The 26,602-nt window shown below is 40.8% G+C and overlaps 1 protein-coding gene across 1 annotated transcript in view; it reads left to right on the forward strand.

Annotated features, from left to right (window-relative positions):
* Nucleotides 1-26,602, forward strand: part of LOC149321262 (cAMP-dependent protein kinase type II-alpha regulatory subunit-like) — a 104,206-nt gene that overhangs the window by 13,932 nt on the left and 63,672 nt on the right. The window contains exon 2 of the mRNA XM_089518506.1: nucleotides 8,511-8,546. Coding sequence (XP_089374632.1) covers nucleotides 8,511-8,546 — 36 coding nt within the window. The remainder of the gene's footprint in view (nucleotides 1-8,510; nucleotides 8,547-26,602) is intronic.

Here is a 26,602-nt window from a genome sequence, read left to right on the forward strand (position 1 = left end):
TTTTCAGCTTTATGAAATTAAAAAGAGATAGGAAAGAGACAACTTAGAAGAATAAAGTGTGTGTGTATTTAAGATGTAAGTCTTCTTCTCTCCTCAGCTCCTCTCAACAGCTATTGATAGCCCAAAGATTGGAAAATGAGCCAGTTACATTTTTATAAAGGAGGATTACAGTGCGCCTGCATCATACGTGGACACATTATATGCGGCTTTCAGCATACACTGAAAGCCGCACGGGGCGCAAGGGGTGTCGTGGCCCATTTAGATTAATGGGATGTGCACCCATGGCACGCCCGCACCGCTGCCACATGCACGAGCCCCATTACTTTCGGTCATAGCTGGGGGACTAGTCAAAAGTAGCTCCAAACACTCCCAATCACAAAATGCACTTTGGCTTGTAATGACAAGAATGAATCTAAGAGTACAGTGGACCATCCACACGGGATTGGTACACCCTTCTCCCCAGATGGGAAAAATACAGATAGTCACATCCTATATTATACATATTATAAAATTATGTGGGGCATGGTGATTGGCAGGTTGTTAAATCTGCAGATCACTAGTCTGCTGATGTAGTGGGCCGACTAAATTCCCATGCTATATACCTGCTCTATTAAGTTGAGTGCATCCCCATTCAATTGTTGGACTTGAGAATTACTGTCCACATGTATCCCATTTCAACAGATGTCTTAGTCTGTACCGTTACAATCATTTAAAAAATTTCCTAAGTTCTTTCATGTTGAGTATTTCAGAGAGGCATATTTGGGGTAAAACCTGTACAGATGTGTGCAAATTGAGTCCATAATTTATTTTTGTTGATGAATAATATTCAGCCCTAGAGAAAAATTATGATAAATGTTATATTAGTTTAGATCATTCTTTTGACTGTCCAGGATTGCATCTTGTCTTGTCTGCATTAAGCTTCAATTTATTTATCCTCCATTACAATTCACCGCAGCTTCCAGGCAGTGGTTTAACACAGAAACAGCTTTCTTAGAATTAGGTGAAAAGAAGTAATAGATCTGAATATCATCAGCATATTGTTGACACCTTACCCCCAAATTCTGGACACCCTCACACTATGGTTTCATGTAGATGTTAAACAGCATAGGTGAAACGATAGAATCCTGAGGCTATTGGCCAAGGATTAGAACAGGAAACCCCTAGAACCATCAATTGGGAGCACCCCTCGAAGAAAAAATGGAACAGTGTCTCCAAGTCCCATCGCAGTGAGCAACCCAGAAGGATATCATGGTAGATGGTACTGAAAGCTACCAAGAGGTCCAGCAGAACCAACAAAGACTCATTCCCATAATCCAGTTCCCAATGTAGGTCATCCACCAGGGAGACCAAAGCTGTCTCTATCCCATAACTAGGCCTGAAATGGATCTAGATAATCCTTTTCACCCAGGAACTCCTGGAGTTAGAAACTACTACATGCTCCAGAACCTTGAACAAAAATGGAAAGTTGGGAGGCTGGCCTTTTGTTAGCTAGTATAATAAGAAATATTTATTTTTCAAAGAGGTTTTACAACAGCCTCCTTCAGGAGTGCCTCACTATAAAGAGGAATTAATCACATCCTACCCACTCAACTGTTCCTCCTTTGCCCTATTTAATAAGCCAGGGAAGGCAGGGGTCTAGTACACATGTAGTACACATCTCACCTCTCCAAGGATCCTGTCCACATCCTCAGGCTGCACAAACTGAAAAGTATCCATCAGCACTGAGCAAGCGGATCCAAGGTTATTATTATTATATTTTATTTATATAGCGTTGTAGTTTTACCCAGCGCTGTACATGCAAACAATAAAATCGATAAAAATTAAACCTGCCAATGGCATACATTCTACAAAATACATATAAAACAATAGATAATAATACAAGATAGAGTTAGATAAAAAAGCAGACAACAAATTAAAAGATCAAAGATAAAATCAAATATCAGATCTTAGATAACAATTGGATAAACAATCACACAATGCCTGGGAACGCTTTCCTGAACAATATAGTCTTCAACTCAGTTTTGAAACTGATTAAAAGAATTGATGACTCAGGCTTGTGGAGGAATGAGGTTCCAGGAGTGAGGGGCAGCAAGTGAGAAGGGACGAATCTGGGACGGTGCAGTGGAAATCCTAGGCTGGAACAGCAGACCTTGACTATCAGAATGGAGAGTACGAGTGGGAATGTGAGAAGGAAGTTCAGATAAATAAGGAGGGGCCAGCTCATGCAGGGCTTTAAAAGTCAACAACAGGATCTTATACTGAATATGGAAGGGGAAGGGAAGACAGTGAAGGGATGATAATAGAAGAGAAACATGGTCAAAGTGGCGAGTGGATATAAAAATACTGTAGCTGAATGCTGGACAGAAATCAACGGGTGGAGGTGAGAGAGGAAACCCTGCCAGAAGGTGGGTAAAATAATCTAGTCACGAGAACACCAGGGTGTGGACCAGGGTCTTGGCAGTAGAGGCTGAGAGAAATGGACGGATTTTAGCAATACTGTAGAGAAAGAATCTACAGGCTTTGGCTGTGGCCTGGATCTGGGGCATGCACGACAGAGAAGAATAAAAAATAAAACCAAGACTACGGGCTTCCTGGACTGGTCGAATAGAAATGTCATCAACAGAAACAGAAAAGGAATATTGAAGAGTAGACTTAGGTGGAAAACCGAGAAGCTTCAAGCGTTGAGGGCATTCCACTCAGAGACAGCTGTAAGACAAGATGAAAGGTCAGGGGTGGAAAGATACAGCTGAGTGTCATCGGCGTACAAATGATAGGAAAAACCAAAAGAACTAATGAGCTTTCCTAGGGACAATGTGTAGAGAGAAAACAAAAGGGGACCCAAAACAGAGCCCTGGGGAACTCCAACAGATAATGGAACAGAAGATGAAGCTTGGCCACCAATGACCACTACAAAAGATCTATCTGACAAATAAGATCTAAACCAGTCAAGAACAGAGTCTGAGAACCCAAGGTCAGAAAGTATATCAACTAGAAGACAGTGATTAACGGTGTCAAAGGCTGTAGACAAATCAAGAAGAATGAGAGCAGAGTACAGGCCATTAGCCTTGGCCCATAAAAGATCATCCAAGATCTTAGCGAGAGCTGTCTCTGTAGAATGCCATGGGCGGAAACCGGACTGAAAGGGATTGAGAATGAAATTGGCTTCAAGAAGCTCAAGACAGAGAGAGTAAACGACCCGTTCCAAGACCTTGGAAAGAAAAAGAAGAAGAGAAATTGGATGATAGCTAGACAAAGAAGAGGGATCAAGAGAAGGTTTTATCTGAATAGGGGAAACTAAACCATGCTTAAAGGCCGTAGGGAAAGAAGCTGGAGAGAGAGAGAGAGAAGCGAGGGCAGAAAAGAGGGAGCTATAGAAATTAGAAGATGAGTAGGAATTGGATCAAGAGAACAAGTTGCAGGTTTGGAAGAGTTCAGCAGTGTAGAGAATTCACTCAAAGAAACAGGAAGAAAAAGAATTTTTTTTTAGGCGAGAGTGATTTAAGATTAATAGTAGAAGAAAAATCGGGAGAGACTATCTCAGAGCGAAGAGTGGTAATCTTTGAGATGAAATAGTTAGTGAAATCATTAGGAGAGAATGATGAAGAAACAGGAGGAGAGGGAGGTTTTAGCAAAGTGTTGAAGGTGGAGAACAAATGCTGCGGGCGCCTCTCATTGGCGCAGATCAATGATTTATAATAATTCTGTTTTGTGATGGACAGGGCGCATGAAAAGGAAGAAAGAACAAATTTGTAATGAATAAATTAGCCCACTCCCTGGACTTTTTCCAAAGGTGTTCGGCTGTTTGAGAGCAGGACCAGAGTAACCTAACAATGGGGTTAAGCCAGGACTGAGGCCTAGCTGTAGAAGAAGATGTGTGTATACAGAGACAGGGGCAAAGCTGTCAAAAGTTGAGGAAAGAGTGGAGTTAAATAAAGACATTGCTGAAACAGCAGGTTCCATCAACTGGTCTTGTATCAACTCTGGTGTCCGAGTCAAAGTGAATCCAGTTTATTTTATCAGCAAAGTGATGGGCATATTCTTTGCAGAGGGTGGTTTAGTGGCTTAAGTTATCTTTTGGACCAGATTGTAACAGATGCCTGACTACTCGGAACAGCTGTGCTGAGTGGTTCTGTGAGAATGCAATGGTGTTATACAAAAATAGTCCCTTTTTGCTGTCCTAATGACCCCACCATAGGCCTTCAGTTTTCTCTGAGTTTTCTGCCAGTGTTTCTTTGCTGCCAGCTCCTTAGAAGATCAGTCGGCTGGTTTAGCTCCACTTTGTGAGAGGATGCTTAAGTGTGATTGTGTCCAGTGCTCTTTCTCCTTTCTAGAGATTAACCAGGGCTTTAACAGCATCACCTGCAAAGGCAACAGAAAACTTCCCAAGTGCCACCAGGAATCCATGATTTAGGTGGCTTGGGGGAGGGAGTGTGGAGCATTTAGGAATCCCTGGAGGGGTCTAGAAAAAGGAATTCGGACTGCTTAAAAGCAAATGAAGAAAAAAACGTACTTCACTTGATTAAAAGAGCTCTCCACAAGATTTCAGTACTCTTGTCAGAACTGTGTGTTTTTGTGGGAAGTAGTATGAATTGACCGGGCCTGTTAATTTAGTTTGTGAGAACTGTCTACCTTGTTGATCAGATATTCATACCCTCTTCACTGTGTTTGCTTGGATACTCAGCAAGCCATTGACATGTGGGAAATCACTTGACAGTCATGGTTCACATACACTTATCAGTTCTTGACACAGCAAGCAATAGTAAGATTTTCCAAAGACAGCTCTCCAACTGTATATAGTTCTAATGAAATTATATTTTATCTAGTTTTATCTTTCAGTCTAATTTGAAGGAAGATATTTCAGTACTAAACTGGTGTCTGCTGTCATTAATTGACTGTATAAATTTGACCTGGTCTGTCAAAAGGTAGATTAGGTAATAGGAATTCAGCCTGTGAGGCTACATTCCCAACAGGTTTCCATCTTGGGCATACTCCCAGACTCAAATCTAAGCCTGAGCATTAGCAATGGGCAGGAGTGCATTTGCACAATTAAAACAAGTTATATAGCTGTGCATGTTCCTGGAAATGTCAGCTCTGAGTAACACATGCTTTGATTATATCTGGTTAGGATTACCTAGCACACTCCTCTCTTGGAGCTACCTTTCAAAACTGTTTTGGATCTGTTGGTGTGATCATTCTGCATATTGGGGCTGGCTACAGTGAGCAGTGCACACAACTCCTGTGGTGGAACAGACTCTCTGACTACTGGTATATTTCCAGACAGTATTCAAAGTGCTGGTTATGATCTTTAAATCTTTATATGGTTTGGATCAGCACTATCTGAAAGACCCTATGTGTGTGTGTGTGTGAGCCTGCCCAAGTTTTAGAATCTTCAGAAAACATCTTTTTGATTCCATGTTTGATCAGGACATGGGAGAGAACCTTCTTGGTGGCTGCTTCCAAACTGGAATTCCTTCCCATGAAAGAGTTGGTTAGTTCTCTTCTGCTCTCTTTCCACCAGAAGGCAAAGACTTTTATGTTTAGACAGGTCTTTATAAGTCTTTGTGGCAGGAGGATTTTTAAAATAGAATGTGTTGTGCATTTATTACCTTGTACTGTGTTTAAATATGTTTTAGACAGTTTTAAATTAATAGGTTTTAAATAAGATTGCTTGCTGAAAGGATTTAAAATATTATTGGATTTTTAGTTCTGTGCTGGGAGAAGGCAGAGTGTATTTTGATTAAATAAATACATACTGGGGATGTTTCTTAAAGGCCATCTAGTTTACTCTTCTTTATGCAGACATGCCTGTCTTAAAGCATAGCAATAGGATGTTTGCCACACCCATCACCTTTTGTTTCTGTCTCTATATCAGTGGTAGTCAACATTTTTTCTTTTTTGAAAGTGCACTACAACTAAGTTCTTAGTATGAAATCATGCAGTCCAATATCCCCATGTGCCTCTCTTTTGCATGTAGTTGGCTCAACCAGAGAGTAAGCAATAAGAGAGGTAGGTAGGAACATAAGCATATATCCTTGCTTGTATTGTTCATCTGCCACTTCTGCATCTGTGTTGCAAGTAAGTCACACTCCAGTAGCAATGTACAATGTATGGAACTGCAAATTGGAGTTCTACATGCTTGTACAGTGGTCTCTCCAGATTTGCGGGGGATATGTTCGCAAATATTCAAGTGCCATTGTTTCCAGTGGCCCCACCCTGCTGCAGCCAATTGACATATCGCACAGCCATTGGCTGCGGCAGAGGGGGCAGGGCATGCTCACGCCAGACCCTGAGTACTGCTGGGAAAGTGAGTCTTGATGGCTGCCAGGGCTGATTACAGGCCCCAGCACCAGGGGGAAGATGCCAGTAAGGGAGGGTGGGTGGGTAACTATCATTATCAATAAACTCCATGTCACCACGAAAACAAAAATCTTTTAATTGAATGGAATTCTCCAGGTAGAGAACAAGGGGGTAGACTAAGTTTTGTCTGTTGCTTAAATGTATTTCAGTTCCGAAACGTTTATGATATACTTTAATATGACCTGTCTTCATTGATGAATTAATAGTTGCTAATCATGCAAACTATGTAGGGTAATGTAGTTTTATTGGGTGTGGGGGGCGGGGGGCAGGGAAGGAATGAGCCAAGACTGAAAAAGTAATGGCATGGTGAGTTGAAGTGATATTCACGTTCACAGCCTTTTCTGAAGTCTCTGGCACTTCCCACAGCTGCACAATAGAACTATGAAAAAGAGTAGGAATGCTTTAGGCTATGCTGACTCACCCTATGAATGAACATCAAGAGGGCATCTCATAAGTTGAGAAGACTTCTGATACAATGTGTTGTGCACACCATGCCCTTCTCTAAATAAACTGAGGGACAGTATATAAAATCAGAAGGGGATCTGATGATGAAAATTTGAGGGTGACAGCTACTGAAGTGTTTTTATTCCCTGCATTCTAGTCCCTGTTTAGGGGGTAATTTTACTCAGATTGCATGATAAGATCTGATGGGAATGTTTTCCTATAAGTTAAATGAACACTTAAGAAAACTGAACAGTGGATTTGGTTTGTCTTGTTTAACAATAATTCTTATTTGCAAACATGTCATGGTTAACAAATCATTAAATAAAACTGATTTAGAGGTATTTCTTTTAAAGGTTGTCTTGCATATTTTCAAGATATTTAGATTAGTGGCATCACACAGGCCAGTGTGAACATAATGATAAACCAGGAATAGATGTTATGTGGCCAATGAGGCCCATGGAATCGCTCCCTCCCTCCCCCCAACCCTACCTGTCCATTGCTGGAATGAAATTCAGTCAAAAATGGAGAATTGTGCCTCCAGAGACCTCCTGAGTAGTTCTTCTCATTTCATTTATGTGTAAAATAGTTTTGGGAAATGAGAAATATTCTTCTAGTCACTTGTTGTCTTTTTTTAAAAAATGGGTAGATTTGACTACCAAATCAGCTGTTGGGGAAAAAAATCATTTATTTCATTTCTATGTTGCCTTTATCCCAGAAAGAGACCCAAGGCAGCTCTCAGACAAAAATCATTTTAAAAGATTTTGCAATAAAAAATAAAATATAATAACAAAATAAAAAAAACAATTAACAGTTAGCTGAAAACAGTATAAAATGGCATTAAGACATACAGAGGTAAAAAAGAAAACTTGAGCACTCACTCAGTATAAAGGCCTCCCTGACGTGATTATTTATTAAATGCCTACTTAAATAAAAATGTCTTTGCACCATCAAAAAATGTGGTTCTCCAATCCTCTTCCCCAGGAGGCCAGTAAAACAGTATGCAAGGTACAGTAGATCCTCGGTATCCCCCGGGGTTTGGTTGCAGGACCCATGGGTGCTTGTCCCATTAAATACAATGGCATAATGGTGTCTCTTATATGAAATGACAAAATCAAGGTTTGCCATTTGGAATTTTTTTTCTGGAATATTTTCAAACCGTGGATGCTTGAATTAGTGGATAAAAAATCTGTGGATAAGAATCGCTGACGGTACTAACTTCTGTTTTCTTATTTTACAAGGCTGATTTAGATTCCCCTAATTCTGTGCATCTCAAACTTTGCAATGTGGGCCACTGGTAATTTTTTCCTTTTGATATGTCAGGAATTGGGACCATATTTGTAGTCACTGGCTATAGTTATTTCTTTCTTTATTGAAAACTCACCTGGGACCAGTGACCAGTAATTCAGTTACCAGCACAAGTCCGTGGTTCACTACTTCAAGTAGTGCTGCTCTGTTGCAGCTCATAATTGAATGTGCATTTGTCTGGTTGCTAAGCATGGTTTCTTTTAATGTGTGCAGTTCTTATAAATATATTTTGACACTGCTCTGAGTTGGCTTTTGGAAAAACCTGACTTCCAATGTATAGTTAAACGAATTAAGACTTGTAATGAAAGAAAAATCGGAGTTCTCAAAGTATAATAATTGTGTTCTTAGTGATTTCAATAAGCACTTATTCTTTAGCTTATACTATTTTCTTGTTTCTGTTGTAGCTCCTATTATCAACAGATACAACAGAAGAGTGTCAGGTAAGATTTTCCTTACTATTTAGATATAATGCAGAATCATTTTCAAGTAACAGTTAAACAAAAATATTATTTAATGTTCATTTTCTTCTGTTGGCAAAGTTTGAGCATGGTTTAAGATATAAAAACGTGTTTTAAAATTGTTTCATTAAAAATGTACTTTTAGTAGTTGGATTTTAATGTAATAGAATCTTAACCAAATGTCTGCTGGCTGGTATACTCATGTAAAACCCCCTATCTTATCGAACTCTGCTCAAAAATTTGCCAGCATCTCATTTGTCGCTACTTAATCAAATCTTTTTTTTATATGAAGTATTTCCTATTCAGGTATTTATATGAAGTATTTCCTATTGCTGTTTGGGATTTATATATTCTCTGAATATTTACAACCCATCGATGCTTAAATTTGTGGATAAAAAAATCCATGGATAAGGAGAGCTGACATTTTTCTCAGACATTTATTTTAACTGTAGAGATGGCCTGCTTGAGCTGCATGGAAAAATAGAGCTTATTGCTATGTGAACTAAGAAGAGAAAATGCTGGATGAATTCCCTTTTACTCTTCCCTAATTGTTGGTGGAAATACTTTGGATATTATTTATCTTGCTTTCAAAAAAGCGTTTGATAAGGTCCTCCATTATATTTTGATTAGCAAACTGATTAAATAAGGAATGAGGGGAAAACGACAGATGGATCCATAAACGTGCTCAAAGAGTTGTCATGAAAGGCTGTGCTTCACACTGGAAAGAAGTCTGGAGTGTCACAGGGTTCAACATTTTTATTAATTCAAATTAACAAAATGAAATTCAGTGGAGAAAATGCAAAATTCTACATGTAGGCCACAAAAATCCAATGCATAGGTGTAGAATGAGGGATGCTTGACACAGCAGTGCTACATGGGAAGGGACATTGAGATTATTCTTGATCATTATTCTTGATCATAAATTGAACATGAACCATCAATGTGATGCTGTAGGAAAAAACCAAATGCTATTTTAGCCTGCATTAAGAGAAGCATAGTTTCCATATGGAGGGAAATCAAAGTTCCACTATATTCTGTGCTGGTCTTGCTTCATCTGGAGTACTGCATTCAGTTCTGGGCACCTCATTTTAAGAAAGATTTAGACAAGTTAGAATAGGTTCAAAAAAGGGCAACAAGGATGATACAAGGAATGGAGAACAAAGCATATCATTATTACTATTACTATTATTATTATATTTGTATCCCACTCTTTCCCCAGCACTGGGACTCAGAGTGGCTTCACAATATTAAAAGAACAATACAATTAAAAACATAGAAAAGAGGTGCATTAAAAAGGAACTAATTTATTACAATGTTGGAAAAGATAAATATCAAAAGAATAAAATACATTTTAAAAAGATAAAACTGTATAAAACATTTTAAAATGAAACAACATCCCACTTGGTCCTTTTAAAATCTTCTGTTTCAAATGTCTGTCTGAACAGGAAGGTTTTTGCCTGCCAATGGAAGGACAATAAGGAAGAGGCCATTATGATCTCCCTAGGAAGGGAATTCCACAGTCCAGTATCCCCACCAACCGTGCTTGTGATCTCTAGAGGATCTCAAAGCCTGGGCCGCTTTATACAGGGAGATACGATCTGCCAAATAGCATGGGCCTGGCCCATATAGGGCTTTATAGGTCATAACCAGCACTTTGGATTGTGCCTGGAAACAAATTGGCAGCCAATGGAGCTGTTTCAACAGGGGTGTTGTGTGGTCTCTGTAACCTGCCCCAGTTAACAGCCTGGCTGCAGCTCTTTGAACCAGCTGAAGTTTCCAAACACTCTTCAAAAGGCAGTCCCATGCAAAGCCCATTACAGCAGTCCAAACAGGATGTAATAAAGGCATGTACCACTGAGGCCAGATCCAGCATCTCAAGGAACGGGTGCAGCTGGAGCACAAGCTTTAACTGTGCAAAAGCACTCCTGGTCATTGTCAAGAGAAACATGAAACATTTGGGGGAAAATATTTTTCACCTTTTTTGCTTGAAGCATCCCCCCCCTGAATTTTTTTTTTTAAAAACCTATTGGTGGCCCAGAGGGTATAGAAATAAAATTTTATTATTATTATTATTAAATGCCAATACTGCAGCCACAAGGTTGTGAATTTGATCTTAGGCATGGCTCCAAGGTCCACTCAGCCTTCCATTCTTTTGTAGGTTGGTAAAAGAGGTACTCAGCTTGTTGGGGGCAGTTGACTTACACATTGTAACCGCTTAGGGAGTGCTAGTTCACTGATAAGTGGTATAGAAATGTACTTGCTATTTCTATAAAAAATGAAAATGGAAAAAAATGGAATGTGGAGTCCAGTTGGCCCTCCACATTTGCAGGTTTAACATTCACAGATTTGATTATTTGTCAGTTTGAATGGCTGGGAAGGGTGTGCATGCACTCCTCGTCCTCCATCCTGGGCTTTTTAACCCGCCTCCGCCCGTGGGAGAAAAAGCCCAGGATGGAGCAGCCAAGAAGGGCATGCACGTTTTCCTCCTCCTTTGTCCTGGCCTTTCCCCCTTGCAGGACAAAAAGCCCAGGATGGAGCACTGAGGAAGGGTGTGCACACGCTCCTCCTCTTCCTCTGTCCTGGGCTTTTTCCATGTTTTTTTCACTTTCGTGGGGTATTGAACCTTTGTGAATGTGGCGGGCAGACTGGATTTTCTTTTAAAATGATGAATTAAGACAAGATTTTCTTGTATCTGTTACCCAAGATTATTTCTAAACGCTTTGTAATGAGATGGTTTTTATTATGCAAGACAATTCATTACATTACAGTTTCTGACTTTGGTTTCCTTTTCTCACTTCTTTTTGTGGGAATGAATGCTTTAGGTTTGTTTAACCTCAGAGAGAGAGAGAGAGAGACTAGAGGGAAAAAAGATATTCTTTGTTTTACAAATGTAGCTATTTTTGTTTTTATTTTTTGTCTTTACAACTGGCAAAGCCAAATATGTTTCTTATTTTTCAGGATTTTGTGGTTCCATCTATAGAAAAAATACACATTTAAAAAAGGAAATACATTTTGTAATTTGTTTGAAAAAACCCCCGATACCTTTAATATATACCAAATACAGTTGAACATAGGCAGAATAACATTCTTTCAGGGTTTCTTAACTTTAGAAACAACTGTATTTCTGAACTTCCGCAGAGTGCCTTTCTGTTACCATTCATGTGCACCTGTGCATTATGTTAAGATAACCATCACTGAACATCTTCTCTATACTAATTTGGATTAATCTGGGGGGAAAAGACAGAAGTGAGAACTGGATTTTCTAACTGCAGCTCTTCAGAAGCAGAGGTTGCCTTTTGATTTGAAATTTAGAGCTTGGAAAATACTGTTTTTGGCAGTCCAGAGTTCTGAAATTTGAAATTAGTAAATCATTTATAGCAGGAAAATGAAAGTGAGTTAGATCTGGATGAGTTAAAAGAAAGGATACTGGGTGATCCTTCTCTACTTTTGTTCTCTGTTGCAAGCAATAGGCAGGGTTCTTTGATACTGTGTCACCTGTGGAGCTAAGGATGTTAAAACTGTCCTGAGTGTGAACTCTTAAGAGAAGATTTAAGTGTTTCTTGCATGTAGATAGCAGGGCAGTTGGAAGTGCTTGCTGTTTAGATGGCCGCTCCCCATTACGTTTTTGCATGGGTTCCTCTTTGGATTGACATGGCAAAGTACACACTCTAAGGAGCCATTCACCTATTAGGTGCTGAAGAGTGCTAATAAATACTCCTGGAATTATTTAAGCCACCTTGCCCTTTGAGTGCTGAGACATGGCTCTCAATAATAGACAACTCCCGCCCCCCCCCCCCCCCCCGAGAAGTTAAAAGTCAGTAGGAAAGGTAGCATGTTTATTCTACGACACTGAACTAGGTGAGGGTGTAACATTATAAAGCAGTTGGGGGAATTAAGAAGCGGTGTACTAAGGGAAGCTGCTGGCTGCGATGCAAGCTGGTATCTTTGTCTGCCCCAGGATGTGGCTGGTTAACATTGCTCAGTGCAGCCCAACAGTATTAGAACAGTTCTGACTATATTGGTAATAATAGGGTGGTGTCATGAATAAGGGCTATCATTGCTATGACAGCTTGTAAAGGAAAAGAAAAGTTCTCTGTTGGAGACTGCTTAATGTTTATGTGTATTTCTTTTCTGTCCCACAATGAGAATGTAACTCTCCCTTCCTGCTTCTTTTGAGAAAGCTGTTGCCCAATATCTGTTTATTTATTAAAATATTTATATCTTACCCTATCTCTAAAGCTCTCAGGGCAACATACAATAAAACATCCATTTGAATGTTCTATGAGTTTTCTGGACTTCTATGTCCTAATTCCTGTCAACACTATCCCATGGATGATTGTTGTGTAGGCACAGCATGCTAATATGCTCGGGCCGTTTTGTGACCAAGAAATATGTGCTTTTCTATGTTGTTTGTGTACATTGTGTGCATTTGCATGATGCGGTAATCAAGGAATTTGATGAAACTTTGGCCTGTCATGAATAAGATGTCTCTGGCAAGGGAAGATACCTGTGGCTAGACAGATCATAAGAAAAACTGGAGACACATCTCTAAGTGTTCAATAGATGCTGATTTATTATAGACTAGAGAAAGCCCAGTTCATTTTGTTATGTATATATTTTTATGATCTTTTTCAGGGACTATGAAAAACATAATAAAGAATACATACAATGTATGTATGTCTCAGAGTAGAGAGCAGAAGGTGAACTGTGAGCGATGTTTGAGGGGTTATCCTTTACCTTTTCACTGTTTCTGTTTGTTTACCTTAAATTCCAGACAAAAACATACTGCCTTTGAGAGCCAGTCTCCATGTTTTGTGAGGCTACAAGCCTCTTTATTAGGCAGAGAAAACTGAATTTATCAGGAAGCCTCCATGCTTTTTCTTCAGGAAAACTTTTAGGTGTTGCTAAAGTAAAACATGCCAATGCACTCCCAGTTTGAGGTGAAAAAATGAACTAAGGATGACAACCATAACATCTTAACAAAATGCACCCCTATGAATCACATCAATTCTTTCTCCTATATGATTTTTAACAACTTTGCCTGCTGAAGATGCCAGTGGAGCTTTGAAAGCTTGCAACATGTATGTTGTATATTTCAGTTGACCCCATAAAAACATCACTGTTTTGTGGATTCTGGATGCTATTGTACTATGCAATACATGATAAAACTTAAAATCTCATTCCATTTGCTGGACAAAAAGAAACATGTGAACTGTGCTTCAGAAATTTCTACAGTTAGATTTCAAATTGGTATCTATAGTTCCTAGGCAGTGTACAAAGATTCTGTGTAATATGTTTGTTTTATGATATAATTATATTTTGTCATTTCATGTTTTGTTTTTTCTGTAGCCCCTCTAATACAAAGTAGTCATTTGTTGAGCACTTTTGGAGTTTACATTGAGTGGCTGTCCTGTTTGTTTCTTTAGATATTTCATAAGGCAACCCAACCATGGTGTGAAACTCAGTGGTTTGATTTGCTGCTCCCACTGAAAATCAAGAATGATCAAGCAGCATTCATGACAAGCCGGCATTCTGGCTTCTGTGATGTGAGCATACCCATTGTCCCTAGGAGACTATGCAGCAACATTTGTTCTTTCAGGTGGAGCAGGGTGAAACCCAGGGTGAAGGGGGTTACCCAGCAGACAATGGATCATTAATTAAATAGGCACCCTGAGGCCTTGCCATTCAACAACAGAACAATACACAGTAACATGTAAATCACTTCCTTTCAACCAGCATTATATATACCCCACTCTCTTTCATGCCAGCATTTTCTGAAGATGCCAGCCACAGCTGCTGGTGAAACATCAAGAAAAAACTCTTCTAGAACATGGCCTCATAGCCCCCAAAAAACCACAAAAAACTATAGATTTATTACTGTTTTATGCATATTCATCATGGTAGTTAGTGGTTTAAACAGAGCTATAGTATAGCATTATAAAGCTCTTGGTACCAGTATGAATTTGTACATTGCATCATTTCATAAACTAAGCTTGTATTCACTCCTGCCACATTTGCCCTTCTGTCTAACATAATTAGTTATCAGTTATTTAAGATAAAGGTAGGCTGTCAGCAAATGTATAGCACCTGTTCTTCCTCCTAAAATGGTTAGAAATCTTCAGGAACCTCAATTTTTGTGCTTCTCTCCTGCTGTGCAGCCACCTCCCCCAGCTGTCAAACTAATTGCTTTCTGTGGTTTGAACATCTAATTTGGCTGCCTTTTTCTGATAAATTTTAGGACAATTTCAGTTTCCTATTAAAAATATCTGCCTTTTATTAAGTGTGTAGTTGAAAATGTTATCTTTACTGAATAAAGAGTGTGTGTGTATGTGTGTGTGTGTGTGTGAGAGAGAGAGAGAGAGAGAGAGAGAAGTAAATGTTATCTTTTAATCTGTGTCTTCTAAAATGTGAGTTTGTTTTCCACTGAACACTAAAGGTACCAGACCCCAACTGATCTTGGAAGCTAAGTAAGGTGAGCCTTTGTTAGTGCTTGTTTTAGAGACCTTTAAGAAATATCAGGTGCCATAGGCTATATTTCAGAGGAAGTAACTGGCAAACCACCTCTGAGTATTACTTGCCTGAGAAAGCCCTGTGAAATTCATGGGGTCACCATGAACACAGAAGGAAAACAGGGCACAACACAAGGGAAACATTTGATTCAATATGTTCCTTCTTGATTCTTAAACAGCCTTACTCTTTTGGGAGACATTCCTGTTTTTCCTGCCTGTTTGAGGTGAATGATGTGGTTTTACAATTCCTAGGTGAGTGTCTGAATAGAAAAAGCTGAGAGCAATCAGTGACCAGATCTTCACCAAAAGAATTAAAAACATTATTTTGTAATTTAAGCCAGGAAGAAATAGAAGAATTAGAATGAATAGTTTTCTTCAGGCATAACAATCTGCAGTGCGGTGTCAAGCACAGCTTATGTCTGGACCAACTAGTTTTCTTATGAGATATCTCAAAACATATAGTAGATGGTTGTTGCAGTATTTGTTGAATCATGTCTTTAAGAGAAGTGTTACTGATACATTTCTGAGGCCTTTTTAGAAAGTTACTACAGTCAGCCCTTCTGTATCTGTGGGGATCTGTTCCAGACCCCCCACAGATACAAAAATCCGTGGATGTTCAAGTCTCATTGTCCCTAATGGCAGTGCAGCCACATGGCTGCGCCACCATTAGGAACAACTGAACTGATGTCTTCCCTCCCTCCCCTCCCCTCCCCCTCCAAGGCTTCTGCCCCAAGCTTGGCTTTGGACGTGGAGGCTGGAGTCCCATCAGTTGGAGGAAGCTGTGTTGGGGCCGGGGTTTGGGTGTTGGAGCCTCCCCTTAGGCCCAACACCTGGAACAGAACCTCCAGGCTCTGAAATCCCGACGACGGCTCTGGCTCTCTCCAGCTGACAAGGCTCCAGCCTCCACCTCCAAACTGCCCCCAGAAGCCAAGCTTGAGGCAGAAGCCATGGAGGGGGGAGGAAGAGAGGAAGAAAGAAAGGGAGAGAGAGAGAGGGAGGGAGGGAAGGAGGGAGGGAGGGAGGACTTCAGCGCACTTGTCTCCAATGGTGATGCACCTGTCTGCACGTGCAACCATTGGGGACAACATGGGCTTGCCGTCGGAGAATGCTCAAATCCGTGGATGGCAAGTCCACAGATACTGGAAGTGTCACTGTATAACCCAAAAGAACATTGGTTTCACTGTCCTTTCTTTAGAGGCTCTGCCAGGACATATCCCCCTCCCTTCAGACAGTGTATTTGGTTGGTAATTCTGAGCAGTATGGTGCCTCAAAATTCTTAGGTGCTTGTGAGGAAATATTTAACGATTGTTGCATTTTAATTGGTGCAGTGTCCTACATTGCAGTATACTGATGTTGAGGTTATCAACATCTAGATCATTGTGATTAGGGTATCCCTGCCCAGGGGTGATTGTATCAGGAATGTTGGATTAAGTTGGGAAAATGTACTATAAGCTTCTGAGGTCACCTAGGCCTCCAGTAACCAGAGGTAGATCTAAAATGTCACCAAATTTTGAACATGTCTTTTGGAGGAATTCAGCCCCATTTACAATAACCCTTTTCCCTGCTCACCACCAGAGGTCAAGCTTAGTTTGTTACCCTTCATTGAGTCTATTAGGATCCTACTCAAGGAGTTGCATGGCCACATATGTCTGGGATGTTACCTGAAGACAGAGTTACTTGTCATCACTGTTCAGTAAGACATTGCATAATGATGACAGCCTCAAAATCTGTTAAAGATCACTCCTTAAATTCTTCAGATAGTATTAAATAGTAATAGACATCACAGCTCAAAACCCAAGACATCAGAGGATAGCTACCCAATATCACTTTCTGTGACTTGTTTTGTAAGTATAAGGAATCACTGACTTACCATGCCAGCTAACTGCGCCAGAATGATGCCATGGTTATAATGGTATCAAATATGCCAATGAGAGTTGAATAGAATGTCCATACACTTCCTGTTTGTCTTTCAATGGATTTATCCAAGGCAGATTTGGGGCTCAAATACGTAAAGACACCAGATCCCTTCTGATCTTGGAAGTTAAATAGGATCAGTCCTGGTTAGTACTTGAATGGGAGTCTACCATTGTATACCAGGTGCTGTAGGCTATATTTCCGAGGAAGGAATTGGCAAAATAGTCTCTTGAGTCTCCAAACGAAAAAAAAGCTTAAGAAATTTATGGGGTCACCATAAGTTAACAGGTGACTTGAAGGCACATACACACAAGACAGATGCAACTCCTCAACCAGGGTGGAATCTTAATTCAAATAGGTCTTGATAATCATTATTCTCCAAAAGTGTCTCTAGATGACTGACCAAAAGCTTCTTGAGAACCATAGAAGAAAAAAAAGGTGCAGCAGTTATCAAAACCACAGGGGAGTTGCACTCCACCTCCCTTCAAATGTGCTGCTCTTCCATCGGTCATTGTCAGCTGTCAAGAACAAGATTCCCAAGTTAGCATAACGGTCATAGGTTAGAATCATAGAATCATAGAGTTGGAAGAGACCACAAGGGTCATCCATTCCAACCCTGTGTCATTCAGGAAATCACAATCAAAGCATCCCCAACAGATGACCATCCAGCCTCTGTTTAAAAACGTCCAAAGAGGGAGACTTCACCACTCTCAGAGGAAGAGTGTTCCACTGTCGAACTGCTCTTACTGTCAGGAAGTTCCTCCTAATGTTGAGCTGAAATCTATTTTCCTGGAGCTTGCAACCATTGTTCCAGGTCATGTTCTCTGGAGCAGAAGAAAACAAGCTAGCTCCCTCAGTATGACACCCCTTCAAATATTTAAACAGGGCTATCATATCACCTCTTAACCTTCTCTTCTCCAGGCTAAACATACCTAGCTCTCTGAGTCTTTCCTCACAGGGCATGGTTTCCAGACCCTTCACCATGTTAGTTGTCCTCCTTTGGACACACTCCAGTTTCTCCACATCCTTTTTAAAATGTGGTGCCCAGAACTGGACACAATATTCCAAGTGGGGCCTGACCAGAGCAGAATAGAGTGGCAATAATAATAATAATAATAATAATAATAATAATAATAATAATAATAATAATTTGTATACCGCTTTTCCTCCAGATCAAAGCGGTTCACAACATACAAGCTACATGTCACATGCTATAGCACAAAGTAATACAATACATCAATAGTGACATCAGCGATCTCATACAATTCAACAAAAATCCTCAAAAACCATGTACAAAGCAGTCAAAGCCATCAGTTGAGGCTTGTTGCTGCCGGCCTGCCTCTCTCCCCCTCAAGATGGTGGTCGGATGGAGGGCTCTTAGTCTTTGCAGGCGAAGCCTGTTGTTGCTGGCCTGCCTCTCTCCCCCTCAAGATGGTGGTCAGAAGGAGGGCTCTTAGTCTTTGCAGGTGAGATCTATTGTTGCTGGCCTGCCTGTCCCCCCCTCAAGATGGTGGTCGGAAGGAGGGCTCTTGTTCTTTGCAGGCGAGGTCTGTTGTTGCTGGCCTGCTTCTCTCCCCCTCAAGATGGTGGTCGGAATGAGGGCTCTTAGTCTTTTCAGGCGAGGCTGTTGTTGCTGGCCTGCCTCTCTCCTCCTCAAGATGGTGGTCGGAAGGACTATTACTTCCCTTCATCTAGACACTATACTTCTATTGATGCAGCCTAAAATCTCATTGGCCTCTTTAGCTGCAGCATCACATTGTTGACTGATGTGGTCTACTTGGACTCCTAGATCCCTTTCACATGTAGTTTCATTCAGCCAGGTGTCGCCCATCCTGTATCTCTGCATTTCATTTTCCGCCCTAAGTGCAGTACCTTACATTCCCCTCTGTTGAAGTTCATTTTGTTAACTTTGGCCCAGCTTTCTAGTCTATTTAGATCATTTTGAATTTTGATCCTGTCATCTGGGGTGTTAGTTATTCCTCCTAATTTGGTGTCATCTGCAAATTTGATAAGTATGCCCCCAATTCTGTCATCCAAGGAGGACTTCCTCTTAAAATTTCTCTTCGGAGCTAAACTGATTAGTTCATTTGTTTGTAATTTTACCATTCAGCTAACTATAGAGGAAATGGCCATGGTTGGGAAAAAGAACTCACCCACTCCCATTGAGAGGTTCTCCTTCAACTCTTAATATATTTGTGCGTTCCTCATGGCACCATTGTTATGGGGCAGTAGCAATAAAGGGAAAAGTAGCTGGTTTTTTCGTTCTTTTTTCTTTACTTCAGAACAGTGTTTTGGTGACCTGTAGCACAGTGCATTGTGTGAACTGTTTTCTCAGAAAATAACCTGAAGAGTTAAGATCTACCAGTGTAGTTTTATTGTTTTATAGTAGGCTTACAAAAATTAGTCTAATGGTTAGCCTGGGAAAAGCTGTCAAATGGTACCCTGATATTTTCTTCATGAAGGTCGAAGCCATTAATAATTGCCCTGCAGAAAATCTTGGTAACATAGCTACATTATGAAGAGAACTTGCTCCTGACATTTCTTGAACAAAAGGTTAATTGTGCATTTAAAATGAAGTGGAGTGAGACGTGACATTGCTTCTTTATTTGCTCAGGTGTGACAGCTTTATTGTTCAGCTTGAACTCTTCTAGATAGCACATGTGGTCTTGCTTTTCAGCATTAGGACACTTCATCAAACTCAAGTCAAGTATTAACCATCTAGACTGAAAAATATGTAATAGTGGAGTGGAGAACATTGTATGATCTCTGTTGAATAATGTTTCCGTTGCACTTTGTTGAAGCACACTGAAATCTCTTTAATATTCATTCTGGCTAGTGATCAAGATGCTTAAAAGAAAGACTTTATGAGAAATCTAAATAGATGTAGTGTTGTTGTTGTTGTTGTTGTTGTGTGCCTTCAAGTCATTTCAAACTGGCAAGTTTCATCAGAGAGAACTTGCCATTGTCATCTCCTGAGGCTGAGATGGTGTGACCTGCCTAAGGTGACCCAGTGGGTTTCATGGCCTGTTCTCCAGAGTTATAGTCCAGTGCTAAAATTACTACACCATTCTAATGTGGCTCTCATTAGTAGCCACATTTGTAAGCTGCTTTGCTAGTCACCCTGAAGTTATGGACAAAGTGTGAGGATGACACATTTTAAAAGATGGGTGAAATGATATTGAGACCAAAAGAACATGCAGCTAGAGTTTTAATGATATTTGTTGTTAACCGCCTTTGAGTTTATCTCGACTCATGGCAACCCTGTGGATGAGACACCTCCAATACTCCCTATTCTCTACTGCTCTGTTTAGGTCCTACATATTCATACCCATGACCTCCTTAATGGAGTCCATCCATCTCGCTTTCTTCTCTTTCTACATCCCTCCACTTTTCCTGTCATTACTGTCTTTTCCAGTGAGTTGTGCCTTCTCATGATGTGGCCAAAGTATGACAGCCTTAGTTTAATCATCTTGGCTTCTCTGGAGATTTCTGGCTTGATCTGCTCTAGGACCATTTTTGGCTGTCCATGGTATCCCCAGCACTCTTCTCCAGCACAACATATCAAATGAATTGCTTTTCTTTTTATCTGCTTTCTTAATTGTCTGGTGCTTGCATCTATAAATAGAAATAGGAAATGCAGTGGTTTGGACAGCTCTGACTTTCGTGCTTAGTTGTATATCTTTGCTGTTTAAGAACTTTTCTATCTGCCCTCTTCATTCTCTGTCTTCTGATTTCTTTACTGTGGTCTCCATTCTGATCAATGTTTGATCCATGGTATGAAGACTTTACCGTTCCTTTTTCCTCACTGTCTAGGTTGAATTTCTGTAGATCCTTCATTGTCATTATTTTTGTTTTCTTTATGTCCATCAGTAAGCCTGCCTTTGCACTTTCTTCATTGATCTTCCTTAGTAGTTATTCTAGGTCTGTGGTGTTTTCTGCTTGTAGTATGGTGTCCTCTCCATATCTTAGATTGTTGATATTCCTTCATCCTGTTTTCACTCCTCCTCCTCCTGTGTCCATGCCTCCTCTTTGTATAATATTTTCACCATATAAATTGAACAGGTAAGGTGAAAGGATACAGCCTTGACTGACCCCCTGTTTCTCTATGTTCTTTTCTAACAGTAGCTTCTTGTCTGAAGTACCTATCAGATGCAGTGGCACTTCCATGTTTTAAGGATATCCCATAGTCTTTCATGATGATTTGATGTAGTCTATGAAACACACACTGATTTTCTTTTAAAATTCCTTGTTGTGCTCCATCAACCAGTGTATTTTATTTGTTTATTTATGTATTTATTTCATTTGTGTGCTGCCTTTCTCCCTGGAGGAACCCAAGGCAGCTCACAGATAAAAAACATTTGCAACATGGTCCTTAGTGTCTCTTCCTTTCCTGAATCCTGCTTTCCCCTCTGGGAATTCTCTCTCCATGTAGGGTGGAGTTTGTGCTGCAGAATTATGAGCCTAACTTTGCTTGTGTGGGAGATCAGTGCTATGGTCCTATAGTTGCTGCAGCCTTTTGTGTCTCCGTTTTTGTAGATGGGGATTTATATTGATCATTTCTAATCTGTTGGCCACCATTTTGTTTTCCATATTGGTTGACATATGCTGGTTTGCACTGGAGTTGATTCTGTCAGTGTGGATTGTAACAGTTTGATTGGAAGATAATCTGGTCTTGGTTCATTATTTTCCTCCATTTCTCTTATTGCAAGATGACGTAGTCTTATAACATGACATAGCCTTATAAAAATATTTATAGATTCTCCTAATTCTGTTTTTTTCATTTTATGCTTTAGTAGAATGGAAGCTATTGAAGCTGAAGGCATCTGTATGGACCCAAGTCCTCAGTTTGTGTTGGGAGGGGATCTAAAAATGCAATATAAGTTTACCTTTGTTGAAAGCTTGAAGGGATGTGGCATTTGTTTTCTTTCTAGAAATCTGAACCATCCATTGAGGACATTGGGTGCCGCATTTAGAAATGGAGAAGAGATTAGATTTACTAGGATTCTTTGAAACAGTTACCCCCTTCTGTGGAAGGAAGGTCTTTGGGAGTGACATTAGCCTCTGAGTGTATGCGTATATGCTAACTTCCATTGTAATATTTAAAGTACTGTTTAGCAATAGTGAGGATTGCTTTATATTACAATGGGTGCTACACATTTTACTTTCAAAGTGTTTTAAAACTTTTAGAGATTGAAAAGTAAAAATAGTGCCTTTATTTATTTATTTATGCTAAAAGCTTCTCTTCTTTCCTCTTCATTCCCTTCTGTTGCTTTCACAACATGATTTTACTAGTAAACACATCTGTGACATTTTGAAAATTCTGGCACCAGTGTTAAAGTAAATTTAATTTCTGTACAGTATTGGATTTACTAAACTATGTATGCATACAAATATTGGCAGGCTTAATCAAAACAAATGTTACTTTTTCTGTATTTAAATACACTGCATTGTATTTGTTTGAACTACTTTAAAGTATCCTAAGGATAAACTCTAGGTGTGTATCAGACTTAGGATTTTGATTTTAGGTTTTTTCTGTGTTACTTCCAAGAAATGGCATTCTGACCCACAGAGTACCTTGTCTGTTTCAGTTATTCATAACTAGAAGATGGTACACACACAGAGAGAGTTAGAAGTTGCAGAAAACACAGTATAAATAAATAAATAAATAAAAGCTTTATTTCTATCCCGCCTTTCCATAGATCAAGGCGGCATACAATAGTGGGATTTGTCATCCCGATAACGGATAAAAAATTACAATAAAAACATTACAATATCAGCATAAAAACAACGGCAATACACAATAACACTTCCAAGCTAACAATGGGGGGAGGGGAACATAATAGGGCTATTGGGGGTAAGCCTGTTTGAACAAATACGTTTTCAGCCCTTTTTTAAATTGGGCTAGGGAGGGGGTCGAGCGGAGCTCATCGGGGATCGAGTTCCAGAGCTTAGGGGCCACGATTGAGAAGGCCCTTTGCATGGTGACAGCTCGTCTCGCATCTGGAACCTTTAAAAGATGTTTATCTCCAGATCTGAGAGTGCGGGGCGGATTATATGGAGAGAGGCGGGCCCAAGCCATTTAGGGCTTTATAGGTAACAACCAACACCTTGTATTGCGCCCGGAAGCAAATAGGCAGCCAATGAAGATCTTCAAGTACTGGTGTTATGTGGCTAGCCCTGGAAGATCCAGTGACCAGCCTAGCTGCCATGTTCTGAACCATCTGAAGCTTCCGGGTATGGTACAAGGGTTGCCCCATGTAGAGTGCATTACAGAAATCCAAACGAGAGGTTACCAGAGCGTGTACTACAGTTTCAAGGTCCCCCCGGCCCAGGTAGGGTCACAGCTGGCGTATCAACCGAAGCTGATAACAGGTACTCCTGACCGTCGCATCCACCTGAGATGTAAGGTGGAGCGATGAGTCCAAGAGCACCCCCAGACTGCGAACAGAGTCCTTCAGGGGAAGCGTGACCCCATCAAGGACAGGTGGACAAATCTCCAAACCTGGATCTGGGGAACCAATCACAAGTACTTCCGTTTTCTCTGGATTCAGCCTGAGTCTGTTTTCCCTCATCCATCCCATTACTGACTCCAGACAGGCGTCTAGAGGAGAGTTGCCATCCCTGGTCACTGCATCAGTCGGAGACACAGAGAAATATATTTGTGTGTCATCAGCGTACTGATAACACCGTGCCCCGTGCCTCCGGATGATCTCTCCCAGCGGTTTCATGTAAATGTTAAATAGCATGGGAGACAGAATGGCTCCTTGAGGGACACCAGATGTAAGTGCCCTCTTATCAGAGCACACGTCTCCCAGCTGCACCATCTGGAACCTTCCCAAGAGGTAGGATCGGAACCACTGGAGCGCAGTGCCCCCAATTCCTAACTCTCTCAGGCGCTCCAGAAGGATACCATGTTCAATGGTATTGAAAGCCACTGAGATGTCCAAGAGCACCAACAGGGACACGCTACCCCTGTCTGTGCCCAGACGGAAATCATCGACTAGGGCGACCATGGCAGTCTCAACTCCATAGCCCGCCCGGAACCCAGTTTGAAATGGGTCTAGATAATCCGTATCATCCAAGATCGATTGAAGCTGGAGTGCAACCGCTTTCTCGATCACCTTCCCTAAAAATGGCAATAGCGAAACAGGCCGATAATTACTATGCATCAGGGGGTCAAGGGAGGACTTTTTAATCAGCGGTTTTACTGTGGCCAATTTCAGGCTGGTTGGAAATTGCCCATCCCTGAATGATGTTTTAATAATTTGTTGTAATAAGGTAGTTACACCTACTCCCCCCTGAGCCGCCAGCCATGAGGGACAGGGATCGAGTGAGCAGGTTGTCTTCCTAACGCTTCTAAGGATCTTGTCCACATCCTTGGTACTTACAGACTCAAAATGATCCAGTACAATAGAGTCCACGGAAGCTCTGGAGGCCTCTGCTCCGGATTCTGACCCAATAATGGCGTCGAGATCAGCCCTTATCCGAGAGGTTTTGTCCACGAAGAAGTTGTTAAATTGGTCACAGCAGGCCTTGGATGGTTCCAAAATAGGGTTCAGAGACGGGGAAGGCTGCGTAAGCTCCCTCACTACTCTGAACAGCTCTGCTGGACGCGCCTCTGCGGACGCAATACGCGCAGCATAGAATGAGTTCTTTGCTGCGTCTATCGCCTCTCCGTAGTCATCTAAAAGAGAGGCTAGGAGAGCCTTGTCGGTTAAGAGCTGGTGGCTTCGCCATTTGTGCTCTAGTCGTCGCAGGACCCGCTTCCTTGCCCGGAGATCTTCCGTATACCAGGGCTGTTTTTTGGAAGCAGGCCTGAGAGGATGCTTGGGAGCGATACTGTGTATAGCCCTGGAGAGATCAGTGTCCCAGATGGTAGTCAGGGCATCAACAGAATCGCCGTCACATCCAACCATAAACCCCTCTAGGGCTTCTTGGAACCTTTTGGGTTCCATCAGCCTTCGAGGGTGGACCATTCTAATAGGTCTGCCACCCCCGGGAGGGAACTGGGTAGATGCCTTGATTTTTGCCTCCTATACTATTATTGTTCTAGGCATGTGCTAATTCTGGTTGATTTGCACAGTTGTAGTACTCTGGGTGGTAATAAGCCAGAGCACATGTTGCCCTATGAGTACAGAAAAGCTCTTGACCATTGCAGGTTTAGAGTCCACTATTCAGGGTATCTTCTTTTCTCTAGCACTGTTGGCTTTAGGAGGGATGATTCTGTGTGTAATTCAGAGGTAATGCTATAAATCCAATTTATTTTTATTTTTTTATTTCTTCTTACATTTGTACTTTGCTGTATCACTTCAGTTTAAGACAGGCCCCAAAACTGTAGTGTGTTCATCTATTTTAACCAAAATATATAAGAGAATTAGTACTACAAACTGAGGTTCTTTTGCATTGTTAAGGCCAAGGTTATGTTGCTGTAGAGACATTCATCATGCTTTATACAGTCATGTAGCAGAGATAAGGTGACCTTCTCTTCCAGAAAGGCATGTGATGAATCACTTAGCTTTCAAAAGCCTGAACCATGTGTATATTTCAACTAGTAACTGGTATGCTTACAAAGCCGAAAAGCAGTGTATCATTGTATATCTGCACTGGCATGCCAGGACTGTTCTAAATGTCATGGTAACCTACATAAAGATCTCTTGTGTTAAAAGCTGAACTGTTGCAGTTCTTAAAGGTAAAAGGTAGAGGTATTCCCCGTTGACAAGGTTGTCAAGTTGTGTCCGACCATAGGGGGTGGTGCTCATCTCCATTACTGAGCCAAAGAGCCAGCGTTGTGAAAAACTACTCTGTAATCACGTGGCCAGCATGATTGCACAGAACACTGTTTACCTTCCCACTGGAGTGGTACCTATTTATCTTCTTGCATTTCCATACTTTCAAACTGCTAGGTTGGCAGAAGCTGGGACTTGTGATGGGAGCTCACTGCATCATGTGGCACCTGGGCCTCAAACTGCCAACCTGCCAAACTTGCAGTCAACAGTCAGCATCTTAACCACTTGATCCACCACATCCCATAGTTCTCACACAGAGGTAATGCCCTAGACACAACAGTTGTACATTGGTAAGGGTAAAATGTAAAGATCATACTTCTTGTTCCTTCATTGCCTTAATCCAGCAATACAGTCCTTCACACACAATTACTGTTCTCTTTTTACACCTGCAGATTTCTGTAGAAATGGGCAGGAAAGGATCAGGTAATACAGTTTGAACTCATTCTATTTGGAAGCTGGTTAGCTGTTCCAGTGAGGGGCAATTTCATACTGAAGTTTTGGGTTTAGGCCAGATCAGTAGTTTTGGGAGCATCATGAAGCAACAGCTGACAGTTTCACAGTCACAATTTGTTCTAATGCCAGAAAGGAGCAGCAACTGTCAATTGGGGATGAGTGCTAGTCTAGTTTTGACACATTCAATTGTTCAGTGAGCCAGGGATCAGCATCTAATTGACATATTTCCCTGCATGTACTTACTGATTTGCATAGTATTTCTTTGGGATTGGTTGTTGCCAAACAGTAGTGAATATACTAGTCTTTGTTACCCTCAAATGTGGAATGAGACAGCTCTTTTTACAATGTTACAGTTTGAAATAAGAACCTTTAAGAA

The sequence above is a fragment of the Sceloporus occidentalis genome, unplaced genomic scaffold, assembly GCF_023333645.1.
Source record: "Sceloporus occidentalis isolate IW3139 unplaced genomic scaffold, rSceOcc1.0.p SCAF_1, whole genome shotgun sequence".
NCBI lineage: Eukaryota > Metazoa > Chordata > Lepidosauria > Squamata > Phrynosomatidae > Sceloporus > Sceloporus occidentalis.